The sequence below is a fragment of the Acomys minous genome, assembly GCF_964271855.1.
Source record: "Acomys minous genome assembly, chromosome: 2".
Taxonomy (NCBI): Eukaryota; Metazoa; Chordata; class Mammalia; order Rodentia; family Muridae; genus Acomys; species Acomys minous.
This window is the reverse complement of record NC_140484.1, coordinates 136,220,553-136,247,746: the sequence shown is the minus strand read 5'-3', so window position 1 is coordinate 136,247,746 and position 27,194 is coordinate 136,220,553. Positions and strand designations below refer to the sequence as shown.

Below are 27,194 nucleotides of genomic sequence, written 5' to 3'. Positions count from 1 at the left end.
AGATGAAGAATTCACACTAATACTCTCAGCATTTGCTTAGCTCACTTAGATCTTTGATTGTACATTATGTATTTCATCTTCCTCATATTGATGCTTATGTTCTATGTCCTTCAGATTTGCTGTGGTCATTTTCATCCTCTCATGAGTGAACATGAACAATTTCCTTATCTACGCCAGATGTCTCCCAAGGACACATCTCTGCCTCTAGCCATGGTGTCCCTACTGGTTCACTTTAGCTGGAACTGGGCAGGAGTAATCATTTCAGATGATGACTATGGAATTCAATTTCTTTCTGAATTGAGAGGAGAAATGCAAAGATATGTTGTCTGTTTGGCATTTGTGACTATTATCACAAATGATGTAACATTCTTAAAAATGGCTCATAAGTATTATAACCAGATAGTATTGTCCTCAGCAAAGGTTGTAATTGTTTATGGAGAAAAAGAATCAAAAATACATCCTACCCTTTTTGCATGGAAACCTGAGGACATTAGAAAAATCTGGATCAGTGTGTCAAAATTTGATATAATAACAGCTACAGGAGATTTCTTGCTTTACCCCACCCATGGGACTCTCATTTTTTCACATCATCATTCTGAGATGTCAGGCTTCTCACAATTTATCCAGAGAATGCATCCTTCAAACTATACTAAAGTATTGTCCTTTTCTAGACTATGGTGGCTGTATTTTAAGTATTCTTTGCCACCATTTCATTGTAAGAAACTGAAGACTTGTTCGCTTGAAACACTAAAGCCGTGGCTATTGAGGAAACCACGTGGAATGTCCATGAGTGATAGGTCTTATAACTTATACAATGCCGTGTATGCTGTGGCCCACTCACTCCATGGGATGCTTCTGCAACAAGCAGAGTCATGGTCACAGAGTGCTGGGAAGGATCTGGAATTTGACTCCAGGAAGGTGATGGCAAGTATATATTACATGTATATATTATACTATATGGCATGCATGTCATAGACATGACATTCTAAAAGTAACCATATGGTGTAAAGACATATGAAAAGGAACCTTGATCCAAAATTACTATATGTATGTGCTCTATCAAGGCAGATCATCTTACTGTCATGATTTATGATGGAGTCAACATTGGCATCCAAGTAAATACTTCACAATCAAGATCAAATCTCTTTTGCTATCTTAACCACACATGCATCTCATGATAGTAAATTTGAAAAATCTTATATCATGAAATTCTTAAGTGGCAATAAGAATATGACTTATAATTTATTTATCAAAAATTTGCTGATCAATATAATGAGTAAATCTCAAATAATAAAAGTGGCTCTACCACTTTTTGACCTATTAAGGATCACAGTTCTATGCATAATGATCAAATAAAATTGTCGCAAAGAAGAAGATAATGTCGCGTTAATCCTCAGACCTAAGTTTCAAGTGTGTCTGTGTTAGAACATCAAATCCATTGAGAAAATTGTATTTTTAAAGCATATTGAAATATTACATGTACATGGAATGTTTCCTGTTTTTCACTGAGCACTTTTGATTGTTATATTTGAGCAAAGTATAATGGTTGGGTTTGTTTGTTTTGTTTTGTTTTTTAGTTTTTTTTTACACAGGTTTCTCTGTGTAGCCCTACCTGTCCAACGCTTGCTTTGTAGACCAGGTTGGCCTCAAACTCACAGAGATTTACACGCCTCTGTCTCCTAAGTGCTGTCACTAAAGACATGTACCACCACACTCAGCTGGTATAATAGAATCTAGGGGAAATCCAGACTTTATACTTTCTGTTCTAACGTGAACATAGAAACTAAAATGATGCATGTGTTTCAGTTGTTCTCTTTTCTGAAGAACATACAATTTGTAAATCCTGCTGGAGACATGGTGAACATGAATCAGAATTTAAAACTGGATAGAGAGTATGACATTTCCTCTATCACGGATTTTATGAAACACATGGGAATTAAAATAAAAATAGGAAAGTTTTCTGGTCATTTTCCAAATGGTCAACAACTGTACATGGATGAAGAAATTATAGAGTGGACCACAGATCTTAGAGAGGTAATTTATTCTTAATTTTATGCTTTATATGTAGTGCAGCTATAAGAAAACCTCTGTTGATTTTTTTGTGCTTCATCAGGATATAGAAGTTTTGATATTTACTCATTTATTGACACAATTGCTTCCCTCCTAAATCTTTTCTCTCTCTCTCTCTCTCTCTCTCTCTCTCTCTCTCTCTCTCTCTCTCTCTCTCTTTCTCTCACTCTCACTCCCTCCTTTCTTCAGCTATATTTATTTATTATTATATTTCATAACATGTAATCACAACACATTCATAATATTCATCTGAAAAAGATAAATATTATCTTTACCTTGATATATGTGTGCAAAAGATGCCTTTAACTAGCTCCGTATTGTGAATCATTGCACCTTTTCTTACTTGTGTTATTTCTATAACATGTCTGGTTTCCCGCAGACTCCACCCTCAGTATGTAGTGTGCCTTGCAAGCCAGGACTCAGAAAATCTCCTCAGGAAGGAATGGCTGTGTGCTGTTTCGATTGCAGCCCCTGCCTAGAAAATGAAATTTCCAACATGACAAGTAAGGATATGGTTTAGCTAAAATAATCAACAGAGAGTTTTCTTCTTCCATATTTACACAGTTCTCAAAAAATCAATTGGGGAAAGGAAAAAGGTAAATTTAATTATGCTGCTCAAAACATCATTAATACTGCTGATTAAAATAATACATTCTCATAAAATAGAGAAATCCTGTCTCGAAAAACCAAAAAAATATTAAAACATATGAAAATAAAATAAAATAACACATTCTCTGTCACTTGAACTACATTTTGTCTCATCATTCTTGAATTAATAAACATAATGTTTTTTCTTGTATATCTCTTTAGACTCCTAGTTATTACTGCATCATCTAATCTTTCTAATTTTCAATTTTATTAAAAATATAGATGTCACACATTCCTATTTTCCCAGAACATCATAAGGCATGTAACAATGACTAAATGTTCAGTGACATTGTATTGCTTCAGAAACATGCCTTTTTGTATTGTGTGATGGTAAATCAACAGTATTATTTGTAGGTTGAGTTTTCCATTGTACTGTAACTCACATATGAGTTTGGAGGCCAAGATATAAAACTCTGAATTAAAACTTGTATTCTAATATTCATAACAAATATGAACAGAGACTTTTAATTAAGTAACTGGTGATATATGCATTAGATTCATAAAACGTTTGAAAATTATGTTGTTAATAGGGTACTGGGAAACTGAACAATGGAATTAATAGCTGTATGAGTGATTAGAAATAGTTTTTTTTTAAAGAAGGCCTAAGCAAACACCACAACATATGTTCAGACACACGTGGATCTCTATGACTTTCCACAGAGAAGTCCCACAGAAACACTAAGCTAACACCACAACATATGTTCAGACACACGTGGATCTCTATGACTTCCCACAGAGAAGCCCCACAGAAACACTAAGCTAACACCACAACATATGTTCAGACACACGTGGATCTCTATGACTTTCCACAGAGAAGTCCCACAGAAACACTAAGCTAACACCACAACATATGTTCAGACACATGTGGATCTCTATGACTTCCCACAGAGAAGCCCCACAGAAACACTAAGCTAACACCACAACATATGTTCAGACACACGTGGATCTCTATGACTTTCCACAGAGAAGTCCCACAGAAACACTAAGCTAACACCACAACATATGTTCAGACACATGTGGATCTCTATGTCTTCCCACAGAGAAGCCCCACAGAAACACTATGCTAACACCACAACATATGTTCAGACACACGTGGATCTCTATGACTTCCCACAGAGAAGTCCCACAGAAACACTAAGCTAACACCACAACATATGTTTACACACACGTGGATCTCTATGACTTCCCACAGAGAAGTCCCACAGAAACACTAAGCTAACACCACAACATATGTTCACACACACGTGGATCTCTATGACTTCCCACAGAGAAGTCCCACAGAACACTAAGCTAACACCACAACATATGTTCAGACACACGTGGATCTCTATGACTTCCCACAGAGAAGCCCCACAGAAACACTATGCTAACACCACAACATATGTTCAGACACACGTGGATCTCTATGACTTCCCACAGAGAAGTCCCACAGAAACACTAAGCTAACACCACAACATAGGGACAAAGCACCTGTGCAGAAACATGAAGGCCTCATTCTTGTTGCTTCAGTCTCTGGAAGCCCATGCAAGTGCTGGTTAGTTTGATTGGCATACCATGTTTTCCTGGTGTCCTCCATCCCCTATGTCTCCGGCAGTCTTTCCTCCCTCTTCTTCTAAAAGAGAACTGATGGAGACTTCCAGACACTAGACTCCGCATAATGTCTAGTTGTGGGTGTTGGATTGTGTCGACGGCTTTTTCAGCATCGAATGAGATGATCACGTAGAGTTTTATCTATGAGTTTGTTAATATGGTGGATTACATTGATAGATTTTCATATGTTGAACCATCCCTTTATATCTGGGATGAATTCTACTTGATTATAGTGGATGACCTTATTGTTATGTTTTGGGATTTGGTTTTCATTGAGCATTTTTTGCATCAATGTTCATGAGGAAAATTAGTCTGACATTCTCTGTCTTTGTGGAATCTTTGTGTGGTTTGTGTAAAAAGCTGACTGTAACCTCATAAAACGAATTTGACAGTGTTCTTTCTGCTGCTACTTTGTGGAATACCATGAGGAGTATTGATATTAGCTCTTCCTTGAATATCTGGTATAATCCTTCACTTAAATTATCTGGCCGTAAACTTATTCTGGTTGGTAGACTTTTATTTAGTGCTTCTATTTCCTTAAGTATTATAGGTCTATTTAGATTTTTTTTTCTGATTTGGATTTAAATTTAGTACATGAAATCTATTGGGAAAAATGCTTTTTTTTTTTAGATTTTCTAAGTTTTTGGAGTACAAGTATTTAAAATAAGACCTAATACTCTTGGGACTCTCTCAGTGTCTGTTTTCTGTACTCCTTTTCATTTGTGATTTTGTTAATTTAGTTGTTCTCTCTATGAGCCTTTAAGTTTCACTAAGACTTTTTCTATCTTGTTGAAATTCTCAAAGAAGCAACTTTTGGCTTTATTGATTCCTTGGATTGTTCTCTTCGGTTCTATTTGAGTGATTTCAGTTCTCAATTTGATTATTTTCTTCTATCTATTCCTCGTGGGTATGTTTACTTCGTGATGTTCAAGGGCTTTCAGGTGTTCTGTTGAGTCTCTAGTATGAGATGTCTCTAGTTTGTTTATGAAGGCACTTAGTGCCATGACCGTTCTTCACAGCAGTGCAGATCTTCTGTTCTATAAGTTTGGATATGTTGTGCATTGATTTTCCTTGAATTGTATAAAGTCGATTTTTTTTCATCTTTTCTTTTCCCATGGTCATTGAGTAGAAAGTTGTTCCATTTCAATGAGTTTGTAGGATTTCTGTTCTTTCTGTTATTATTTAAGTCCATCTTTAATGCATATTGGTTTGATAAGTTACAGGGGATTACTTCACTTTCTTTGAGACTTTATTTGTGATCAAGTATGTGGTAAATTTTGAAGAAGGCTCCAAGAGGTGCTGAGATTAAAGTATATTCTTTTCTGTTTGGAGGAAATGTTGTGTAGATATCCATTAGTATCATTCGAGTCACAAAATCTCTTATTTCCATTATTTTCCTGTTTAATTTCTGTCTGCATGTCTTGTTCATTAGTGACAGTCAGTGTTGAAGCGTCGTCTGATGTTCTTTGTGTGATTTAAAGTTTAATAATGTTCTTTTTACAAATGTAGTTTTCTGTTGTACTTAAGTCTGTTGTTAGAATTTGAGCCCTCCAGTGCACAAATCTAAAAAGTAGCACATTTTTTAAAGGAAAACATTTCTTAAGGTTAGTGTGGAATGATGTTGCCCAAGTAAGTTGAAATTCCAAATTAACCAGTTTTCTAACTTCAAGTTTTGCTTTGTTAATAAAAACTTTTGGAGAAAAAAAAACAAATGTGGTTTTCTTTTACAGTATTTCTTTTACAAATATCAGAGCAGATATTCATAATTGAAAAATCATCTTGTTGATTTTTTTCCTTTGATAAGTAGGAGGTGTCCATCCTCATCTCTTTTGATTAATTTTGGTTGAAAGTCTATTTCTTAAATGTTAGAGTGGCTACACCAGCTTTTTTCTTGGGTCCTTTCTACAGCACTTTATTCTGAAGTAATGTCTATCTTTGACAATGAAATGTGTCCTATCCACTATCCATGAACCCTACAACTAGGAGTCTTATCTATAGTCACCCCCAGTTCTCCAAGAAGCCTGCCCTGTCTTAGGTCTCCAACTTGTCACAAAGTTGTTCCATCCCATAGTTTCTCTTCTCTCTCCAGGCTCTCTGTCCACTAGTCCCTGCTCTCTCCAGGTCTGATCTCTACCCCATTTCTCTCTGTGCTCCTTCTCCTATCTTGTTCTCTCTTTTCAACCACTATTTGTTGAAGATGCTTTTTTTCCAATGTATGGTTTTTGCACATGCCAGTAGAATTTGCTGAAGGAGGCAGAGGCAGAAGGATTATGAGTTCATGGCCAACTTGGGCTACACAGCCAGTTGTGGTATCTTTTATAAAATTTAAACCCCACCTTCTGCAATATACTAAGCTTCATAGGAGAGATTGGTTTTGTAGACGTACATTTTGGATAGGACTCCAAAACTCTAAATTTTCATTTTTTGTGGGTTCCTCTAATGTTTCTGTTTATTTCAAAAATTAATTTTCCATGATAAGTGGTGATGAATATATTTACCTATGTGTAAGGACAAATATTAAGAAAGTAGTTAAGGATTATTACACTGGTTTAGTAAAGTATAGATTGTAGGTGATTTTCCAAAATATGAAGGGGTACAGTTTATAATTCAAAGTAGCCACATGAGGTCACATGTGTATCAAAAGTTTAGGCTGATAAATAGATAAAAGAATGCATGGAAGTAGCTTGCTCTAAGTTTTTTTTAACATAATATAGCATGTGCTTCCATGGATATGCAATCTAAGGTATGGTACTGAGAAAAGACGATTTTTTTTTGTTTTGCTTTTTCGAGACAAGGTTTCTCTGTGTAGGCTTGGCTGTCCTAGACTTGCTTTGTAGACCAGGCTGGCCTCAAACTCACAGCGATCCGCCTGCCTCTGCCTCCCAAGTGCTGGGATTAAAGGCGTGTGCCACCACGAATATTATTTGACATCACATTGTTGTTTTTAAAAACAATAAAGAAATTTCTTGACTATATAAGGCAATATAAAGAAAAGATTACAAAAAGGTAATAAGCATTAAAAATTGGTAGTAAAAATTAGGCAACCTCTATAGTTAATTTCCATATACCACAAGACTTAAGGCTAGTTTAGCTATGGTTTTGAACGTATTAATTTAATGTCTCTTGTGAATAATAGAGAAAACCTAAAATGATAATACTTTCCATCCTATACTAGACATGGATCAATGTGTAAAGTGTCCAGATGATCACTATGCCAACACAGACCGAACTCACTGTCTCAAAAAGTTGTGACCTATCTGGATTATGAAGACCCCTTGGGGATGGCTTTGGCTGGCACGGCTCTTTGCTTCTCTGCTCTTACAGCTGTTGTACTCTGTGTCTTCTTGAAACACAAAGATACTCCTATAGTCAAGGCCAATAACAGAACTCTCAGCTATGTCCTACTCATCTCCCTCATATTTTGTTTTCTGTGCTCCTTGCTCTACATTGGCCATCCCCGTGCGGCCACCTGCATCCTGCAGCAGACCACATTTGCTCTTGTGTTTACTGTGGCTGCCTCCACCGTCTTGGCCAAGACAATTACTGTAGTTCTGGCATTTAAGGTCACTGTTCCAGGAAGAAGGATGAGGTGGCTGCTGGTGTCAGGGGCACCTAATTTCATCATCCCCATATGTACCACAATTCAATTGATTCTTTGTGGGATTTGGCTGGGAACTTCTCCTCCATTTGTTGATGCTGATGGACACATGGTACATGGCCACATCGTCATTGTTTGCAACAAAGGTTCTGTTATTTCTTTCTACTGTGTCCTGGGATGCATGGGCTCAGTTGCCCTAGCAAGTTTCACTGTAGCTTTCCTGGCAAGAAACCTACCTGACATATTCAATGAAGCCAAGTTCCTGACAGCCAGCATGCTGGTGTTCTGCAGTGTTTGGCTCACCTTCCTCCCTGTCTACCACAGTACAAAAGGCAAAGCTACAGTCGCTGTGGAGGTCTTCTGCATCTTGGCCTCAAGTGCAGGGCTGCTCCTTTGCATCTTTGCCCCAAAGTGTTACATTATTTTGTTAAGACCACAGATAAATTCTTTTCACAAGTTCAGGAAATCACATGCTAAAGCTGAAAATATTCATTAAATTGAATTAGCTCACTATACCAAACATATCCACAAGAGAAGAACATCTTTATATTTCATAAAATATTATATCAAAATATGAAGTGTCTTGCCAGCATCCATTTTTGTTTCCCTGGAGAGAGGAAAGAATCCCAGTTGCCACTCTGAGGAAAGCTCCAGATTCCAGAGACATGCAGGACCAAACTTTGGGTCATGGCTCAACTAGCCATCTTGAGGAGACCTGAAGGACCACACAGGTTAGAATGCCACACCCTAAATCCCTGCCTACTGGTCCAACTGAGACACAACCAGCCGAGTAGAGCTGTAGGATACTTGAAAAGATACATCCCCCAGGCCACAACCTAGCACTCCCAACCCTTGCCAAAGAAGCTCAGAAGACCTCAAGAACAACCATATAATGCCAGGGATAACCAGATGGTTAAATGCCACCATAGTAACACAATCAACAAAAACCAAGGCAATCTGGCAGCAAGCCCTGAATATCTTAACACAGATAAAACACAGGAAGACATCCTTAAGTCTATGCTTATGAAAATAGTAGAGTAGAGGCTTTTAAAGAGAAAATTAATAAATCCCTTGTGAAATACAGGAAAATTCAATAAAACAAACAGAAGCTCTTAAAGAGGAAATCAATAAATCACCTAAAGAAATACAGGAAAACAAAGTCATACAAGTAAAGAAATGGAATAAAATGCTTTAAGATCTGAAAGTGGAAATAGAATCAATATAGAAAATACAAACTGAATAAATTCTGTAGATGGAAAACTTAGGGAATTGAATAGGAACCATATATGTTAGCATCACCAACAGATCGAAAGAGATGGAAGAGAGAGTCTCAGGCATACAAGATACAAGAGAAGAAATTGATACATCTATCAAAGAAAATATTCCATCAAAAAAGTACTGATACAAAACATGTGAGGAATCAAGGACACCATGAAAAGATGAAACCTAAAAATAATCATTATGTATTTTTTATAAACTCTTTGACTAAATTCCCTGTTGCTTACTTGGAATCCAGTGTAAGAAGATTCTTTTCTCAATGTCACTCAGATGGTTGACTGGCAGTGACATCTCAAATACTACAAGGTTTTGTTTATTAAATTTGTGTCATACACTTTTATTGATTTTGTGACCAAGATGGATAGTCCTGTAAGTGTTAGATGTTATAGATGATAGATAGATAGATGATAGATAGATAGATAGATAGATGATACTGTGTCATCAGACAACCCACATTATATTTAAGTTTTCTTGTCTAATTTGGATGGTTTTTATTTCATTCCCTTAGGTAATTGCTCAAAGATCAACCTCGTGTTTAATAGAAATGTTGAGAGTCCTTCCAGATGTCGCCCATTTAGTACATGATTAGGCATAGTTTTGCCAAAATTTATTGTAGTGAGATATGCTATTTTTTATAACTAATTCACTTTCAGATTTCTATCTGGAATGATGGTTAGTTAAATGGTCATTTGCTTTCTATCTTTTATTCTGGTGGTATCATGTTTATTGGTCTGTATAGGTGGGACATTTATTGTACCAATGAAATGAATTTCATGAATATTTTCCCTGATATTTGGGGGTCTATGCTCTAAAATGTTTCTCAAGTAAGTGTAACTTCTTATTATGTAGTCTAAAAGAATAAACATGTGGCCTGGATGGTTGAGGACTGGGACACTGGCTATGGAGAAGTAATCACCAATATAAGGTTGATGAATATAAAACAAGATCATTAAGACATAGGGTTAGACTATAGTGTGAAACGGCACTGCTATGCCAGAGACTGACTTCAGAAGCTAAAACCAATTTGGGCAGAAGTACAGGTTGAAAGTGTGGGCTTGGACCAGAGCATGATTAATATATGTATACCTGAGCATTTTAGATGAGAATAGCCAGCCTACTTTAAGAACAACTCAATAATTTTGAAATAAATAATTGTAGTTTACAATAAATTTATTGTAATCCATTATGATGAAAAATATTGTGATATCATGTAATTTCATGAAAGTTTGGGATTTTATGCTAAAATTAAAATTCAGGATAATTAGATACCGTAATATATTTTTTTGAGAAATGGTCTCTTTATATAGCCCTGGCTGTCATGAAATATACTATTTAAACAGGTTGGACTCAAATTTACAGAAATCCACCTGCCTCTGCATCCCAACTACTGAGATTAAAGGTACGTACCATCACACCAAACATATGCCCTAAAGTATTTTTTGATTTTTAAAAATGTATTATACTTTTTTAATTATATCCAGATTGTTATCCTCTTGCTTATATCTTCCCATTCCCACTCTCCTTCCTTCTACCATTTGCGCGCACACACACACACATACACACACACACACACACACACACACACACCAACCTCTGACAGAAGGGGACATCTTCCATGACCATATGACCACAGACTATCAGATCTCATCTGGTGCATAGCCTGCTTCCTCTTCCGCTATGTGCCCCAGGGCTCCTCACCAAGGGGAAGTGATCAAATCACAGGCACCAGAGTTCATGTCAGAGGCAGTCCCTGCGCTTGCTGCAACAGTGGAGGAAGAGCTGTTCATTGGCTAGATCTGAACATGAGGTCTAGGTTTACTGCATGCATTTTCCTTGGTTGGTGCAACAGTTCGTTCAGGGCCCCCTGGGCCCAGATCTGCTGGTCTTTACAGTCTCCTTGTTGGGCTACTGTTCCTTCCATCACCCCATTCCTCCATACCACACTCACCCAGAGTCTAGGTCCACACTGTACATGGTCCTTGTTTGGTATATCAGTCTCTGTATTGTAGTTCGTTATCCTGTACTATGTGGCTAATATCTGCTTATGAGTGAGTATATACCATGTATGTCTTTCTGGGTCTGGGATACCTCACTCAGGTTTATTATTTTTAGTTCCATCCTTTTGCCTACAAATTTCAAGAATTTTTTGTAATAACTGAGTAGCATTCCATTGTATAAGTGTGCCACCATATATTGACCAATCCTCCAGTAGTGGGACATCTCACTTGTCCTTGTTGTATGGTGGAGCATCTTTCAGGCACATGCCCAGAAGTGCTACAGCTGAGTTTTGTGATAGAACTAGTCCAAATTTTATGAGAAAGCACCAGATTGATTTCCAAAGTGGTTGTACAAGTTTGCATTCCCACCAGCAGTGGAGAAGTCTTCCCATTTCTCTACATCCTCACTAGTATGTGCTGTCACTTGAGTTTTTGATCATAGCCATTCTGGTGGATGTAAGATGGAATCTCAGAGTCATTTTGATTTGCATTTCCCTGTCCGGCTAAGGATGCTGAGCATTTATCTAGGTGTTTCTCAGCCATTTGATATTTCTTTGTTGAGAGTTCTCTGTTTAGCTCTGTACCCCATTTTTAAATTGAGATATTTGGTTTGCCGGTGTTTAATTTCTTGAGTTCTTTATATATTTATATATTAGCCCTTTCTCTGATGAAGAGTTGAAGAAGATCTTTTCACAGCCTGTAGGCTGGCATCTTGTTCTGTTGACAGTGTCCTTTGCCTTACAGAAGCATTTCAGCTTAATGGTGTCCCATTTATTAATTGTTAATCATAGAGCTTAAGCTATTGGTGTTCTATTCAGGAAGTTGTCTCCTGTACCAATGCGCTCAAGGCCCAAAAGTAAATATAATATTAATCAATGAAATGATAAAATATAAATATTTATATACCTCTAATTAGAAAATTGTTGTCTGTATGGTTTTATTTATTGAAAGAATAAAGATGTGTTGGAAAAAGGGAAAATAAGGAATGTAAAATGAATTTTTCTTTTATTGAAAATATTTTTTCTCACATATTATGCCCTGGTTGCATTTTTCCATCCCTCTACTCCTCCATGTTTCTCCTCACATCCTCTCTTCCACAGATCTGTGCCTTTCTGCCTCTCACTAGGAAAAACAAGCTTCTAGAGATAATAGTAAAATAAAATAAAATTATATGAAAAAAATTAACACATCAACATAAGACAAAGCAAACAAAATTTAAAAAGCCCTAGAAAAGACAAAAGGAACAGATCCACTCATTCACACACTCAAGATATCCATAAAAACCCTAAACTTAAACCATAATGTTTATACAAAGGATCTGTAGGGTAAAAGGGAAGAGTATATATATGTTAAACACATGCACACAGAGACATGTGAGTGTACACACACACACACACGTATACATTTATATAGTCTCTCACCTCTAGGACACCATCTAGTACATCACCTGCAGACAGTGTTCTCTTCAGGAACTTGTCTCCAGTGCCAAAGAGTTCAAGGTTCTCCTCCACTTTTTCTTCTAACAGATTTAGTGTGTCTTATTTTGTGTTGAGGTCTTTAATCCACTTGAACTTGAGTTTTGTGCAGGATGATAAATATAGAGCCATCTGAATTTTTCTACATGTAGACATCCAGTTAGATGAGCACCATTTGTTGAAGATGCTATCTATTTTTTTTCCATTGTATGATTTTGGCTTCTTTGTCAAAACCTCGATATCTGACAAAGGCCTAACATCCAAAATATATTTTTTAAAAAATCCAGGAGTTAAACACCACCAAAGCAAATAATCCAATTTAAAAGTGGGGTACAAAGCTAAACAGAGAATTCTCAACAGAGGAATATCAAATGTCTGAGAAACAAAGAAATGTTCAACATCCCTAGTCATCAGAGAAATGCAAATCAAAATGACTCTGAGATTCCATAAACCTGGTGCTTTCTCAGAAAATTGGGAACAGTGCTACCTCAGGACGCAGCTACAGTACTCCTGTCATATACCCAAAAGATGCTTCACCATACAACAGGCACAATTGCCCAACTATGTTCATAGCACCTTTATTCATAATAGCTAGAAACTGGAAACAACCTAGATGCCCCTTAACTGAAGAATGAATAAAGAAATTGTGGTACATTTACACAATGCAATACTACTCACCTATTCAAAGCAAAAAAAAAATCTTGAAATATGCAGGCAAATTGATGGAACTACAAAACAATATCCTGAGTGAGGTAACACAGACCCAGAAAGACACTTATGGTACAAAATCACTTATAGGCAAATATTAGCCACATAGTACAAGATAACTACACTTCAATCAATAGACCTAAGGAAGCCAAATAGCTAGGTGGACCCTAGGGAGGGTGCATAATTTTCATTCAGAAGCGCAAATAGAATAGACACCAAAATCACTTGAAAAGAAGGAACCGGATAGGAGTCTACGACAGAGGGCCTGTGCAAGACTTCACCCAGTGGGGAATCGAAGCAGATACTCAGACTCACAACCAAATGTTGGGATACAATATACATTTTTCAGTATACTTTTGTACTTTGGAAATCATCAACCAAGCAAATTATTTAAATATGCTGTAAATGTTAATGAGGAGACATCAATATCAGACAAATATTAGGAATAAAAGGAAAGAACAGTTGGATGGTGCTCACTTTTAGGAATGATAGAATAAATGTTTGTATCGCATAATTAGAAAAGAAAAAAGAAAAAAATCCAAGTAATTTCTCTGACTGGCATCTAAGATCAAGTAAAGGATAATTATAATTGGTGCTATTAATTTCTCTAACTTTATGTTCAACACAGTTTTTCATAAGCAAAATGATAGGACATCCTGAAAACGCCTTCCTCAATCTAGTAGCCCACACAGTGTAAGATATAACAACAGAAAATCTAGTTAGCACAGTCTGTGAGTTGATTCGGAGTCCCTGATAGTACTACTGCAATTTACATTGCAGACAAAGGAATTAATGTTGAGTTTTGATACAAAAAAACCTTTCCTTTGTGGTAAAAAATTTCATCAATTTTGCCTGTAACACTTCAATTTTTTATTTTTTAATTGTTTATTTATTTTACTTCATGAATGTACCATTTCAGGTGCATCTGTTCTCACTGATTTGTACTCAACATTACATTTGATTTTTTTTTTCTTTACAAAATAGAAAACTACTGGATCGTATTAAAACAACAGAAAAGCATATAGCATGAGATTGTGTAACATATGGTCAATTTTGTAGTCTATTATTTCTATAGTAAGTTGTAAATTACAGTTACCCTAAGAGTTGCGTGCAATCTCTAACTTTAGATTATCTTTGTACCTTGCTTTCTCAATAAAGACAAGAACAAGAGGGCAAGACTGCAAACTACCCTGTCTTCTCCCAGAAAGAAAGAAAGGAAGGAAGAAAGAAAGAAAGAAAGAAAGAAAGAAAGAAAGAAAGAAAGAAAGAAAAAGAAAACTAAAGACTCAGAGCTAAAGAGGGTTAAGAGCACTGATAACACTTTGAAAGAATCTGACCTTAGCGACCTTATGATTCACGTCTTCTGAAACTCCAGTCCCAAGAGATTCAGTGTTCTCTTCTGGCACCCACAGGCATGCACGTGGTATACAGACATACATGCAGGCATCCATACACAAAATAATAAAATAAAATAAAGCCTTTAAAAAGAAAACTAAGAACTTATATGTCTACACACAGACATCCATTTATACAAGCATATATACGTTATAACTGATTGCAGTGCAACAAGACACACTTTGAAATTTACCTGAATGGTTAAAATATTTACTATAATGTGATATGCATATAGAAAGCATTCAATTCATTACTAGACTGAATACACTTATGTAGCCAAGAGACACAATCAATTTTTGTCATATTACCTGCCTACCATTTTCTCTGTCTTTTCTCCGTGAGGTGGCAGAACAAGAATATTAGCAGCTATTGCTATAAGTCAATTTTATCTTTTAAACATAATTTTTGGTTACAGAAATGCAAGGATATACAAAATGAAGCAGTGTAAGAGATTTACTGCTTGCCTATGAAACAGTGTCACAAGACTGGCTAGAGAGATAGCTCAGCTCATGCAGAGAACCCTCGCTTGGTTTCCAGCACTTGCATGGTGGCTCATGACAATCAATAATTCCAGTTCCAGGAAATCCAGTAACATGTGGTCCACAAACACAGACACATATGCAGGCCTAACACTCATACATATAAAATGAAATACGCATCTGAAAAATTAATTTTCACAAAGAAAGGAATCTTTACTGTTTCTAGCTTCACAAAATATAAGCAGTTAGATCTCTAGGTTTTCAAAAAAAAAAAAAAGCAACAAGTAGGAAAATTGAGGGTAATGTTATAGGCCTAAGCTAAAAATGAGAATTGTACACCAGAGAGGCAAAGTGCTATATACTACATGGTTATTTCTTAAAACGCAAGATTAATTTTCTGTTTAGTTCTATTATATTTTCCTTATTGTCGTAAACATAGTAAGTAGTGAAGAGTTTAAACATTAAACTCTATACTACTATATATGTGTTTAATGTAGGCAATTTTCTCTTTTCTTTTGATTTCAAATCTCTCAAATAAAAGATATAGTAAAAAATGGCGAAGTATTAACTACAAAATAATTTACACATTTTATACAAAAATTTAAAATGCTTTCAGTGCTAAAAAAAGTTTACTTTTCTGAAAGAAAAATATGACTAAGATCTCTATTGATGATAAAAAAAAGAACTCTATTGATAGAACAGGCTTAAACATAAATATCATTATTTATAAAAGTTAACTTTGCAAGTATCTGTGATTCAGTCTTACTCCAAGCCCTGTAAACAATGAACTTGAGTCCTGACTGGCCCTAAAATTTGAAAAGCACCTTCTTCTCTCAATATCTAAAGGTTTGTTGTCGTTGTTGTTGTTAATGTGGTATCTACACCACTTGACTGGAGATGAGTTGATAACATTCTCTTTCTGAATGTCAATGAAGGCAAGTGAGAAGCAACAGTCCTTTGAAATGATAAGGAACACATCTCAACTATTTCTTCTTGTTCTATGACAAAGAAACCTGACTGCTGCCATTTCCAATGATTCCATTTCATCAAAGGAAACGCCAATATTCATATTTCCTATGAAAGACTACCCTGAATTACCATCTTGGAAATTAGTAAATAAACATTTTAGAAAAAAACAAAATTTATGACTTTTAGCTGAATGCTTGAAATCAAATCTATAGTTCTAAGACTGTTCTAAGCCTCAAAGCCACTGTTTACTTTAACAGAGCCTACCCCAGTGTATCTCTTCCTAACAATAAAAATATGCTGGCATAGCTCCCCTTCCTCCTTACCCTATGGAATGCCTCCTTTCTGCATATCAAAACAGTGAGCGTAGTCAGTTTCAAAGAGACCTGCTGGGTTAAAAGCCATTTGATGTTGCCAGTTATTGTGTGTGTATCCCTTAATAACTCAGTCCCTTGATAGCTGCTCATTTGATCTGACATAGCCATAGAAGTGAGACCAACATTATAGTTAGGAACTTTAGAGTCACAAGTGCCTATGTGAGGATCAACATAACTTGCCTAGGAGTAAGAGAATGGGATTTCCATTGTTGCCCTCTTTTTTTTTTTTAAAGTAATTTATTCAGATTACATCTCAATTGTTATCTCCTCACTTGTATGTTCCTGTTCCCTGCTTCCTCCCTCTTTAACCCTATTCCCCTCCCCTAGGTCTGTGACAGAAGGGGACCTCTTCCCCCATCATACAGTCACAGCCTAACAGGTCTCATCCTGGTAGCCTGCTTACCCATCCTCTGAGTGCTACCAGGCCTCCCCACCAAGGGGAAGTAGACAAATAGGGGGACACCAAAGTTCATGTCAGAGTCAGTCCCTGCTCTCCAAACAACTATGGAGAATGTGTTGTCCATTGGCTAAATCTGAACAGGCATTCTAGGTTTACTGCATGCATTGTCCCTGGTTGATACAGTAATTTGAGCAGACCCCATTGGGTCCAGATCTGCCAGCCTTGGTGATCTTCTAGTAGTTTTCTAGGACCCTCTGGATCCTTTTATTTCCCCGTTCTCCCATACCCCTCTCACTTGGAGTCCCAATAGGAAGTCCCAGCATCTATCTCAACCTCCTATTAAGTGAAGACTTTCAGGGGACATCACTGTGGGACTTATGTCCAATTATAAGTGAGTATACACTACGTGTGTCTTTCTGGGTCTGGGTTAACTCACTCAGGATGAGCATTTCTAGTTCCATCCATTATTACCATCTTTATGATGCTCATAAACAACTGAATAATTTCATAGTCGCAAATCAATCAGTACACATACTTGTGTGACTGTGTATACAGATGGACAAGACAAATTATCTGAATTAAAAGCCACCATTACTATCATTTCAAAGCTGGTTTTTTTTTTATGCCAAGGCTGCACAAATTTAAGGAACTTGCATTAAGAATGTCTCAAGTTCATGCACAATTAAAGTTTCCTCTACTATAAATAGTTTCGTGTATCCATTTGAATGAATTGTATTATCCATTGAGTGTTTAATAATATCCGAGGCAGGCTCGTGATTTTAGAAAAGCAATAGATAACATGACTTTTGATTTTTAAAGACATTTCTTTTCACTGATTTGTGACGGCCCGTGCTTTTAGTTTCAACATGTGAGGTGGTTTTCTCAGAGCTCTTACAGCCTGGTTATAGAGCATGTGCTAGTTCTGCCAGCACTATGGAAGTGAAACCTTGTTTCAAAAACAATTCTTTTAAGTGATATAGATGATAAATATTAAGACATTATATAGATTTATTAAAGTTGCTGTATCTTTAGCCTGTAAGATTAACAAGTACAACCAGACATCCCAATTTTGACATAGTAAAGATGATTTGTGTCTTCTCCTTCTTTAGTCTCGCTTGACATCCAGCCTGAGCGCCTTGTGTAAGCCTTGTTTTAGCTCTTTGTTCTTCAGTGCGTACACCATGGGGTTCAGAGCAGGGGGAACAACATTGTGCAGCACGTTCAGCAGGACCGGGATGACAGGAACGGACATTTTTGCACTGTGAGTGATGGACATGACAATGATGACCGTGTAGAAGAAAAGGATCAGGATGAGGTGAGAAGTGCAGGTGCTTAAGGCCTTGGAGGCAGCTTCTGCAGAGTTCAGCTTCAGCACAGACCGAAGAATCAAAACATATGAAATCATAATCAAGCCCAGGTCACTGCCCATGACTGCCCAAGCCAGGAACAGCTGGGTGATGCTGTTGATTTTCCTGTCATCACAGGATAAGCTAGTAACTCCCAGATTAGTACAAAAACAATGGTTGATTTGGTTCCAGGAACAATAATTTCTCTGGGCAGCCAAAATAGGTACTGACATGGGAGCCACACAGTTTCTAAGGGCCATAAACACAGTTGCTTTGACCACAAAAGATTCAGTAACTATTGAAGGGTATCTCAGTGGTCTGCAAATTGCCATGTACCTATCTATGGCCATGCAGACAAAGATACCTGACTCCATGGCAACAAAGACATGGATGGCATACATCTGAGCAAAGCACTCATTGAAACTGATGGCCTTAGCATTGAACCATAAGATGGCTAAAATCTTGGGCATGATTGTAGTCGCCAGACCCATGTCCACAACAGCAAGGATGCCCAGGAAGTGGTACATAGGCTGATGTAGTGATGTCTCTTGGTAAATGACAGTCACAATAAGTGTATTAGCAATGAGAGCCAAGACATAGAGCAAAGCCAGGGGCAGGGAAAGCCAGTGCTGCCAGCTGTGGATACCTGGAAACCCCATCAAAATGAATTCATTTACCTGAAACTTAGAGCTGTTGGAATTTCCGAGGATCTGGAACATCTCTTGCTAATAATTAATAATAACAGTGCCTCCTTGCCACTCCTGATAATCAGTGTAACAGTGTTGCATGTCGACTTGCCCCAGGATATGATATTAAGGAATGACCTTGTGTCTTCATCTTTCCATCCCGTCACCGACACTTATTCTTATGATGCAGAAACTCTCGTCGGTGTCACATTATATTTTCAATTTATCTGTTCACCCACAGAAAACACAGTGGACCATGTTTTCCCACTATCTCCTAGGTAAGAAATAGAATATTAGAGCAAACCATATAATTTGTGATGATCTTCCATGCCGTAGGTCATCGACTCTGTGCATGAAGGAAATGACATGATAATACAGTGTAATGGCTGTATTTGATTTGGCTATTGGTTGCTGTGGGGATTTAAAATATACACTTCAATGGAGATTTTTAAGTACATTTTTTGTTGCTACAATCTTAGATTATAGTGTATTTTAGAACATAAATATTTCTATTTACATTATAAGAAAATTTTATTAGTAATATCTATATATGAGCATATCATTAATCAAATGCATAATTTTATTAAAATGGGAAGTAAGCTGAAATTTGGAATGCTGATATAATCGTTAAATTTTGTTTGTTTTTATTTTGGGTTTGTTGTGAGTTGAATTTAGGTCCACCTACATGCTGAATACTCTACCACTATCTATATCCAAAAATATTTAACCATTAAGATATTTATTGTTATGTGATATACACTCACAAATTAACATGCATACATTCATGTGAAACTAGATACATTATAAGAAAATGAATGATATCAGTGACCAGAAGGTATATCCACTTCCCCTACCCTCATTTAGAGTCGGCTTTCTCTTTGCTCCTTACTAAAAGTAATCAAGATCTTAAATGCTAATATTGTAATCAACCTTATATAAAAACTTTTAAAAGCCTGTGAATAAATTGAACAGAATTATGTCTTTACTTTCCAGCTTGAAAACTGTCACAGGTTTTCTAAAGGTCATTACTTATGAACTCCTCAATAATAACAGTCAATATTTTCTGAGAAAGGATCTCACTACCTCGCCTCATTGTCATGAGACTCACTAGGTAGACCAGGTAGGGCTTAAAATCAGAGATATATACCTTCCTCCACCTCTCGAGTGCTAGAATTAAGGGCATAGGCCTCCACACCAGGAACAGTCAATTCTCCTTGCATGTATTCATGCATCAGAAGCAAGTAAGAAGACTAGAAATCCATGAATACATTTGAGTTGAAATATTAACTATATCACCAAGAAGGCATCTTGTATCCTTAACTTTACTTCCCACATGGGAGATAAATGTGCTGTTGCTTATATGACCCATGTTTCCTTTAATGGTATAATTCTAGTAACTACTTTTGGTTTCCTTGTTGAACTTTCAATATTTTTTAAACTTTTCAGTAAAAGACTCAGTCTAATAATCACCAACATCATACTTGGTGTAAATCAAATTATATTTTACAATAAAAATACAAAGTGCTTTTCATGTTGCACACCCTTATTTTTTGCAACAAAAACAGATATCTATTATTATGCCAGTGGTCTGTAAAGCTAGTAACTTGAAACATGACTATCTCAATGTATAAATAACAATATTGAAAACATTTGATGCCCACCTTCCTTTCCAACCCTGAAGATAATAAGTATTTGTTCTCATTTGACCATTCTCAATCTCCATACCCATGTTTTCCCCTCAGCATGGCAGTAGACTCACCCAGTTCAGCTTTGCTGTCTAAGATGAATGAAATACAGATATGTCTAAAAAAAAAGTCTCGAAAGAAGAAAGTAAATTAGAAAAAAAAAAAAAACAAAGTAAATTAGATTTTGCTTCTGAAGAACAAGGGAGCACAGATAACAAACAAGGGTCCAGACCATGATCAGCATCTCTTCCATGGCTACTTATTTGGCCATGATTCACGTCTGATGTGCAACAATTCCAATGATGCCTATTTGTTTAGGGAAAAATAGAGATTTTCCTCATTGTCATCATCATCATGAAAAGCTATACAGAAATGAAATCTGAAGATTGCAGGGAATATCTTGTGCACGGAAAAAGCAATCTTTTTCATGACTGTCTTTGATCTAGGTGAACGGAATCAAAACTGCCATTCTGAGAATCAATAAGTTGGACAATCAATTGGAATACACTGAAAACACCTATGAGCTCTTAAAAAAAAAAAGATTCTTTGCAAAAGATCTATAACCATTCACAAAGATAGTGTGTGCCTGGCTAGCCTGTCACAGGTCCTTCCATACCTAGTTTACAGATGGCAATAAAGAGCTGAAAATATTCTTGTCCAGGTGTTCAGGTTTGGGATCCAAAAACATCAGAATATTATTCTATATACTGTGCTTATATACATGTTCATGGCCCTTCATGGCTAAATCCCCTGATATCTAAATTACTGAAATGAGCCTTTGAAGGAAGAGTGTGTTCTGTATCCCAGAGGATGTAACAGAGCTTTAGAGACAAAACTTCTGTTGTGAAAACAAGGTAACCCTATGGGAGGAGGACAAGTAGATGGAGCTTTCCACCCTACTGCTTCCAGAAGGCACATAAGTAAATGATTTCATTTGAGTTATGCACGTGTCTGGTTGTGAGTATCCATATACATAAGAAGAATTAATGTGCTGTTTTAATAGCATCGTGTTTTATATATTTTCGACATTTCTTTCTTTTGAAGGCCTGTGAGTTACAAATTAAAATACCAAATATTTGAATCATTCACATACGAAGTCTCATGTTTTAATTCGTTTTGTATATCAGTGTCTATTGAAATAGTATGGATCACTGAGAAATCTACAGCAAGTAATATTAAAACCTTGAAAAAGATCACTAAATAACATTGGCTCCGATGTTCATTAAGTTTTTTTTATTATCAAACAGTATTGACAGTAATCATTATCACATTGAGAAATTAAGGCAAAGTTTAATAAATTATATATTTAGATTATGAAATATTTTAGGTAGACATGACAATGGTGATCACAGAAAAATTGAATAACAATAAATGACTAATTTTGTATTCTTTTAAACTAACAACAAATTAATGTCAATAACATATATCTTTACTTATTATAAAAATTAAAATAAAATGTATTTGTAAAGGATATAATGTAAATGTATTTAATAAATATCTCTTCACCTGCAATTATATATTTTGAGATTTATAGAAAGAATTTAATAACTTCTTAAACTACTTTTTGTCATTTGTAACTGCATCATATATTAAACATGATAAAACAGAATTATTGTTCCACAGAAGCAGCATCTAGGGGTGGCAGTAGGCACATGTATGGGACTGTAGTCAATTAAAACTTCCAGGTTTGTCTTTACTCACATTGAACATGAGAAAAGATGATCTGGAGAAAGACCAGATGGGCTACAAAGAAGTGAGCATTAGCTGCTTGGAACAAGTTCAGAACAGAGTTGGCTGTGAGAGACTGTGGTGTAAACATGGCACTGAAGCCTGAATGTAGGATTCTTCATGAACCCTGATTACTGCCTGAGCAATTTATCAAAGGCACTACCCCAGTCAGCACTCAGGTGAAGAACAACATGAAAACAAGTGTTCTAATCCTGTACAATCCTGCCCATAGATGCAAATATTCTCGAGCAAGAACTAACCGTCAGTTTTGCAGAAAGTTCCAGGAGCTTCTGGAAATAAAGTGTATCCTTTAGTGTTTTAAGGAAAATGTTCTATAAAAATTTATATGTTTTTGGTTTGTTATGTTCTTTGGCTCCACAGTTTTTCTATTTGGTTTTTTTGTCTAGATGACCTATCTATTGGTGAGAGTACAGTATTGAAGTCACCAACTATCACTGAGTTAGCCTCAACCTGTGATTTTAGATCTAAGAGTGTTTAATTAATGGAATTGGGTGCCCCTGTTTGATACATAACCGTTCAGAACTTTACTATGTTATGAGTGGATTTGTTCTCGAATTAGCATGAAATATCCTTTCCTAACTTTTCTGAGTAGTTTTGATTTGAAATCTATTTTGTTAGATATTAGAATAACTAAACTCACTTGTTTCTTTTTCCTACTTGCATAAAATAATTTTTTCCATATTTTACCCCAACACGGTGTCTCTCATTGATGATGAGGTGTGCTTTCTGGAAGCAGAATGAGGTGGAATTTCTTTTCTAATATAATCTGTGGTCTGTATTTTTTTACTGGGAAATACAGACTGCTAATATTGTGAGAGATTACTGAATAGTGTTTATTAATTCCTGTTATTTTATGTGGTATTAGACCTGTTTTAACCATTTTGGGACTATATATTTGTCCCAAATATATAGTTGGAAATGTTTGATTTTTTTCAGACACAAATATTTCTTCGGGAATCATCTGTAGAGATAGCTTCTGGATATAAAGTCCTTAAATATGTAGAAACAAATACTTAACAACATCAGATTAATGAAAGAATAGTTTATTTTGATTTACAGTTCATCCAAGAAGCCAAGGCATAACATCTGTAGTGCGAGGCAGCTGGTCACATAACACACACAACCAGGAAGCAAGAGAGATGAACACTCATTCTCAGCTAGCTTTCTCCTTTAATGAGATTCAGGATGTCATCCCATGGAGTGGTACCACTGCCATTTTTTATGTGTTTTCCCACCTCAAGTTAACCTATTCTAGTCTGTCACGCTAATGGCTTCAGAGACTATTTCTTCAGTGATTCCATCAGGTGATGAATAATATTAAGCATCGCACTCTACCTTGTCTTCAAGTCTTGATACTCTGCCTTGCCTTGACTCATATTATTTGTAAGGATTTCCAGCAAACTATTTACTGACTTATTTTCTGTATATCTGTTTATTGAATTCCACTTCTACATGCTGTACTGACATCCTTAGTTCACTCGTGTGTTTTGTACATGCTCTTGGAATTCACCCAAGCAGTGATTCACCTTCTCTTTGATTTCCTTAAACATTCTCGTAATTATGTTTTGAATTTTATGGATTTCATCTAAAGCACTCTTGTTGGAGGACATCACTGTGAGGATAGTAGTTTACAGACTGTCCTGACTTTTCATATTTCTTATGCTGTTGTAAGAGGCCTAAAAGATTCTTTTAAATGGCTAAACTCTTGGTATAAGAAACAAGCAGGTTGGGCGTGGTGGAGCACGCCTTTAATCCCAGCAGTCGGGAGGCAGAGGCAGGCAGATCGCTGTGAGTTTGAGGCCAGCCTGGTCTACAAAGTGAGTATAGGCCAGCCAAGGCTACACAGAGAAACCCTGTCTCGAAAAAACAAAAAACAAAAACAAAAACAAAAACAGAAAGAAAGAAAGAAAAAGAAACAAGCAGTTAGGCAGACCCAGGAATAATCGGGGCTGCATTCCCTCTTGAGCTAACATGATACCATTCCCTAGCAACCCACCCAGATGGCCACTGAAACTACAGTCAAACCCCACATAGCCAGGTGGACCACCAGCCTATCTCAGGGTCATAAAGTCCCTTGAAGAAACAGACTTAAGAGGTAGGAGCACAGCTGTAAGGAGATTTGGACTCACAGCTACAAAGAAAGGCCCCATCAGAGATAACATTGCCTATCAACTGACCCAAAGGGTTCCACTGAAGATAGAGTTGCTAAGAGTCACAGTTTTATGGTCACGTTTCTTTCTGCCCACTGGAGATAGGGTTACTAAGAAACCAGACGCTTCCCTGGACAAGGTACTGAACAAAGAGAACCAAGAAAGCTAAGCCGTGGGTGGTCTTGGCGCCTTTTTCTGTAACCTGTCACCTTTAGACATTAGACCGCCTTATGATACTCAACCAATAGGAGCTTGCCAGGCTGGAACTCCCTGCTTTGGGGTGCTGGGAAGGGTAGGAACCTATAAATTTGCCCTCAGCTCAGAGTTTGGGCTCTTTCTGGATACCACTGTGTTAGTGACTGGTCAGAGGACGGCTTGAGTCGAAAAATTAAAGGGCCTCATGTGTATTGCATCAGTATCGAGTCCTGGTGGTCTTTTTGGGAGGGTCTTGCGATTTGGGTACAGCAGTCACATTGGATAATGTGCCAAATATTACTTGGATTTTTTAAGCACATTCTTTCAGTGGCAGAGCTTGCAGTGTCACGGGAGGATAAGTTGTACTGTGTTTGAGGTGTCGTTTTCACGGCTAGACTGGCATTTGCAGCACAAGACTTAGTCTCCTAAAAGTAAAATGCAGTCTGCACTAATTATCACTATCAAAATGCATGTCAACTATAAAGATAGTGTTGCAGGTAGTTTTGTTCCCATCCAAAAGCTCCTGGAATAAGGACTCATGAGAATCTGGATATAGTAACAAATATCAAGGCCATATACCTAAGGCTCTGCTCTGACTAGCTCATAACTTAAAATAACCTATTTATTCTGATCTATACTCTACTCTGTGGCTGGTTACCAGTGCTCAGGTATGATGTGTCTGTCCTCCTCACATCTTGCTGGGTGAATCTCCCACCCTGCTCCATCCCAGAATCCTTTCTGCTTGTAGATGTTGTACCTCATATTTTATGCCTCAGCTATAAAGCCACTAGCTTTTTTATTGACAGATGATGCTCCCATACAGACACAAGAGATTCTCTCAACAATATAGTAACAATCAAATAGCAAGTAACCTCTTTATGAACCCCAATCATTTTTTAGGGAATAAAGTAGCACTGATACTATGGTTTACATTTAGGTATTAGTTACTGTGGGTATGAGTAAAAAGCAAAGAAAATAAATAAAATAAACATAGTAAGGCTAGAGATTAACACTGAGTTGACAGAAAAAAATAGAGGAGAGTAAGTGAATAGAATGTAGAACCTCAGATGTTATTGGGGCAGGGAGAGGAGGCATTAAATTGTTTGGGTTAAAGGTAGAATACAAAGATGTAAGCAAGAAAAAACAGTCAAATACCTTAAGCTTCATTTCAGATGGTTGAGACATAGGGAACCCACAAACCAGGCTAACCTGTGTTCTTTTGGAAGCCTATGCAAATAAAAGGAGAGAAGGAAGAAACGGGCGTGGGGGGCGGGGGGAACCGAGAAGACAAGAACAGAGCAGGAGAGATCTGGCCTTCTAAATTGACACTGGGTGTTGTGTGAAAAGCAAGACAAAGGGAAGGGAGCTGGGTGAGTGCCCGAAGTCTGGACTCGGTCTTGTCTGATTATTAGATGAAATCTCTTCTGTTCCTTTCTGGGACACGTGCTTCCACCCTTGAATGTTTGGTTGGAAGGGTAAAGTTAAGTCACAATGCCGGTCCTTCCAGTGGGGGATTTATGCGGGGTCAGTCAGGTCACATGCTCTTTGAACTACTGCAGAGACCTGGTTGCAGTGTTGACCCTGCACTCTGACTGTCCTTCCTAATGTTAAGGCAATTTTTATGATCCAAAAATTAATTTAATGCTCATACAAAGGCAAACACAAACCTTAATTTTATACTATTTATCATAAAAATATATACTAAAATGTTCATTTAAATATATAAATCAGTTCACTCAATATACAAAATATGCATTTTTATTGAGAGGGGATCTGTATGTTTTATTCGCATCTAAACAATTCAAATATTTTTATTGAAAATAGATTTATTTATTTATTTATTTATCATGAGATTTTTATTTTATTTTTTAACTAATTTTTTATTTTACATATATGTTTATATTATTACACATATATACAATAAACTACCTATAGAAAAAAGAACCATGACACAATCAGTAATTATATTAATGTTACATTCTTATTGTTTTTGGCTATTTGTATTTGACAGTCTTGAAGAATACATCTTTCCTATCTTGATGTGTGTAAAATTTTGAGTGTAAGTCAATCTCCATCACATCTTGTCATTATCAACTTAAAGCATCTATCTAGACCTAAAAACATCTTAATCCCTAAACAACTAAGCCACATTGTAAGACTAAACTACCTGGTCTTCAACCACATCAGAGACTTGAGAAGGAATAAACTTAATTAGTTGAGTATGCAGGGAGTACAGGTTAGTAGCTTTCCAAATGAGAATATGACAGAGACAATTTGCTAACTGAATAGTCACCCAAAACTCTCTATAACATTGGAGCATCATCTTCAGCCTTCTGGCCCAATATATCTGACAGACATATTTGTGAGGCAGGAACTATTGAGGACTTGCTTATCCTGTCGTG

General features: G+C 36.6%; 1 protein-coding gene and 1 pseudogene across 2 annotated transcripts; one reads left to right on the top strand and one right to left on the bottom strand.

Moving 5' to 3' along the window:
• The first annotated feature begins 630 nt into the window (after positions 1–630).
• On the top strand, positions 631–8,402 carry LOC311578590 (vomeronasal type-2 receptor 116-like; annotated as a pseudogene). The gene is made up of 4 exons: positions 631–918; positions 1,807–2,034; positions 2,450–2,573; positions 7,484–8,402. The product of its transcript is annotated as a vomeronasal type-2 receptor 116-like (transcript).
• A 9,684-nt stretch (positions 8,403–18,086) lies between these two features.
• LOC311578583 (olfactory receptor 56B2-like) lies at positions 18,087–19,046 on the bottom strand (the record flags this gene model as incomplete). Its single annotated transcript, XM_084748508.1, has 1 exon — positions 18,087–19,046. One exon carries the CDS (start codon positions 19,044–19,046, stop codon positions 18,087–18,089), a length of 960 nt encoding a protein of 319 aa, XP_084604634.1.
• Between the last annotated feature and the right edge of the window lie 8,148 nt (positions 19,047–27,194).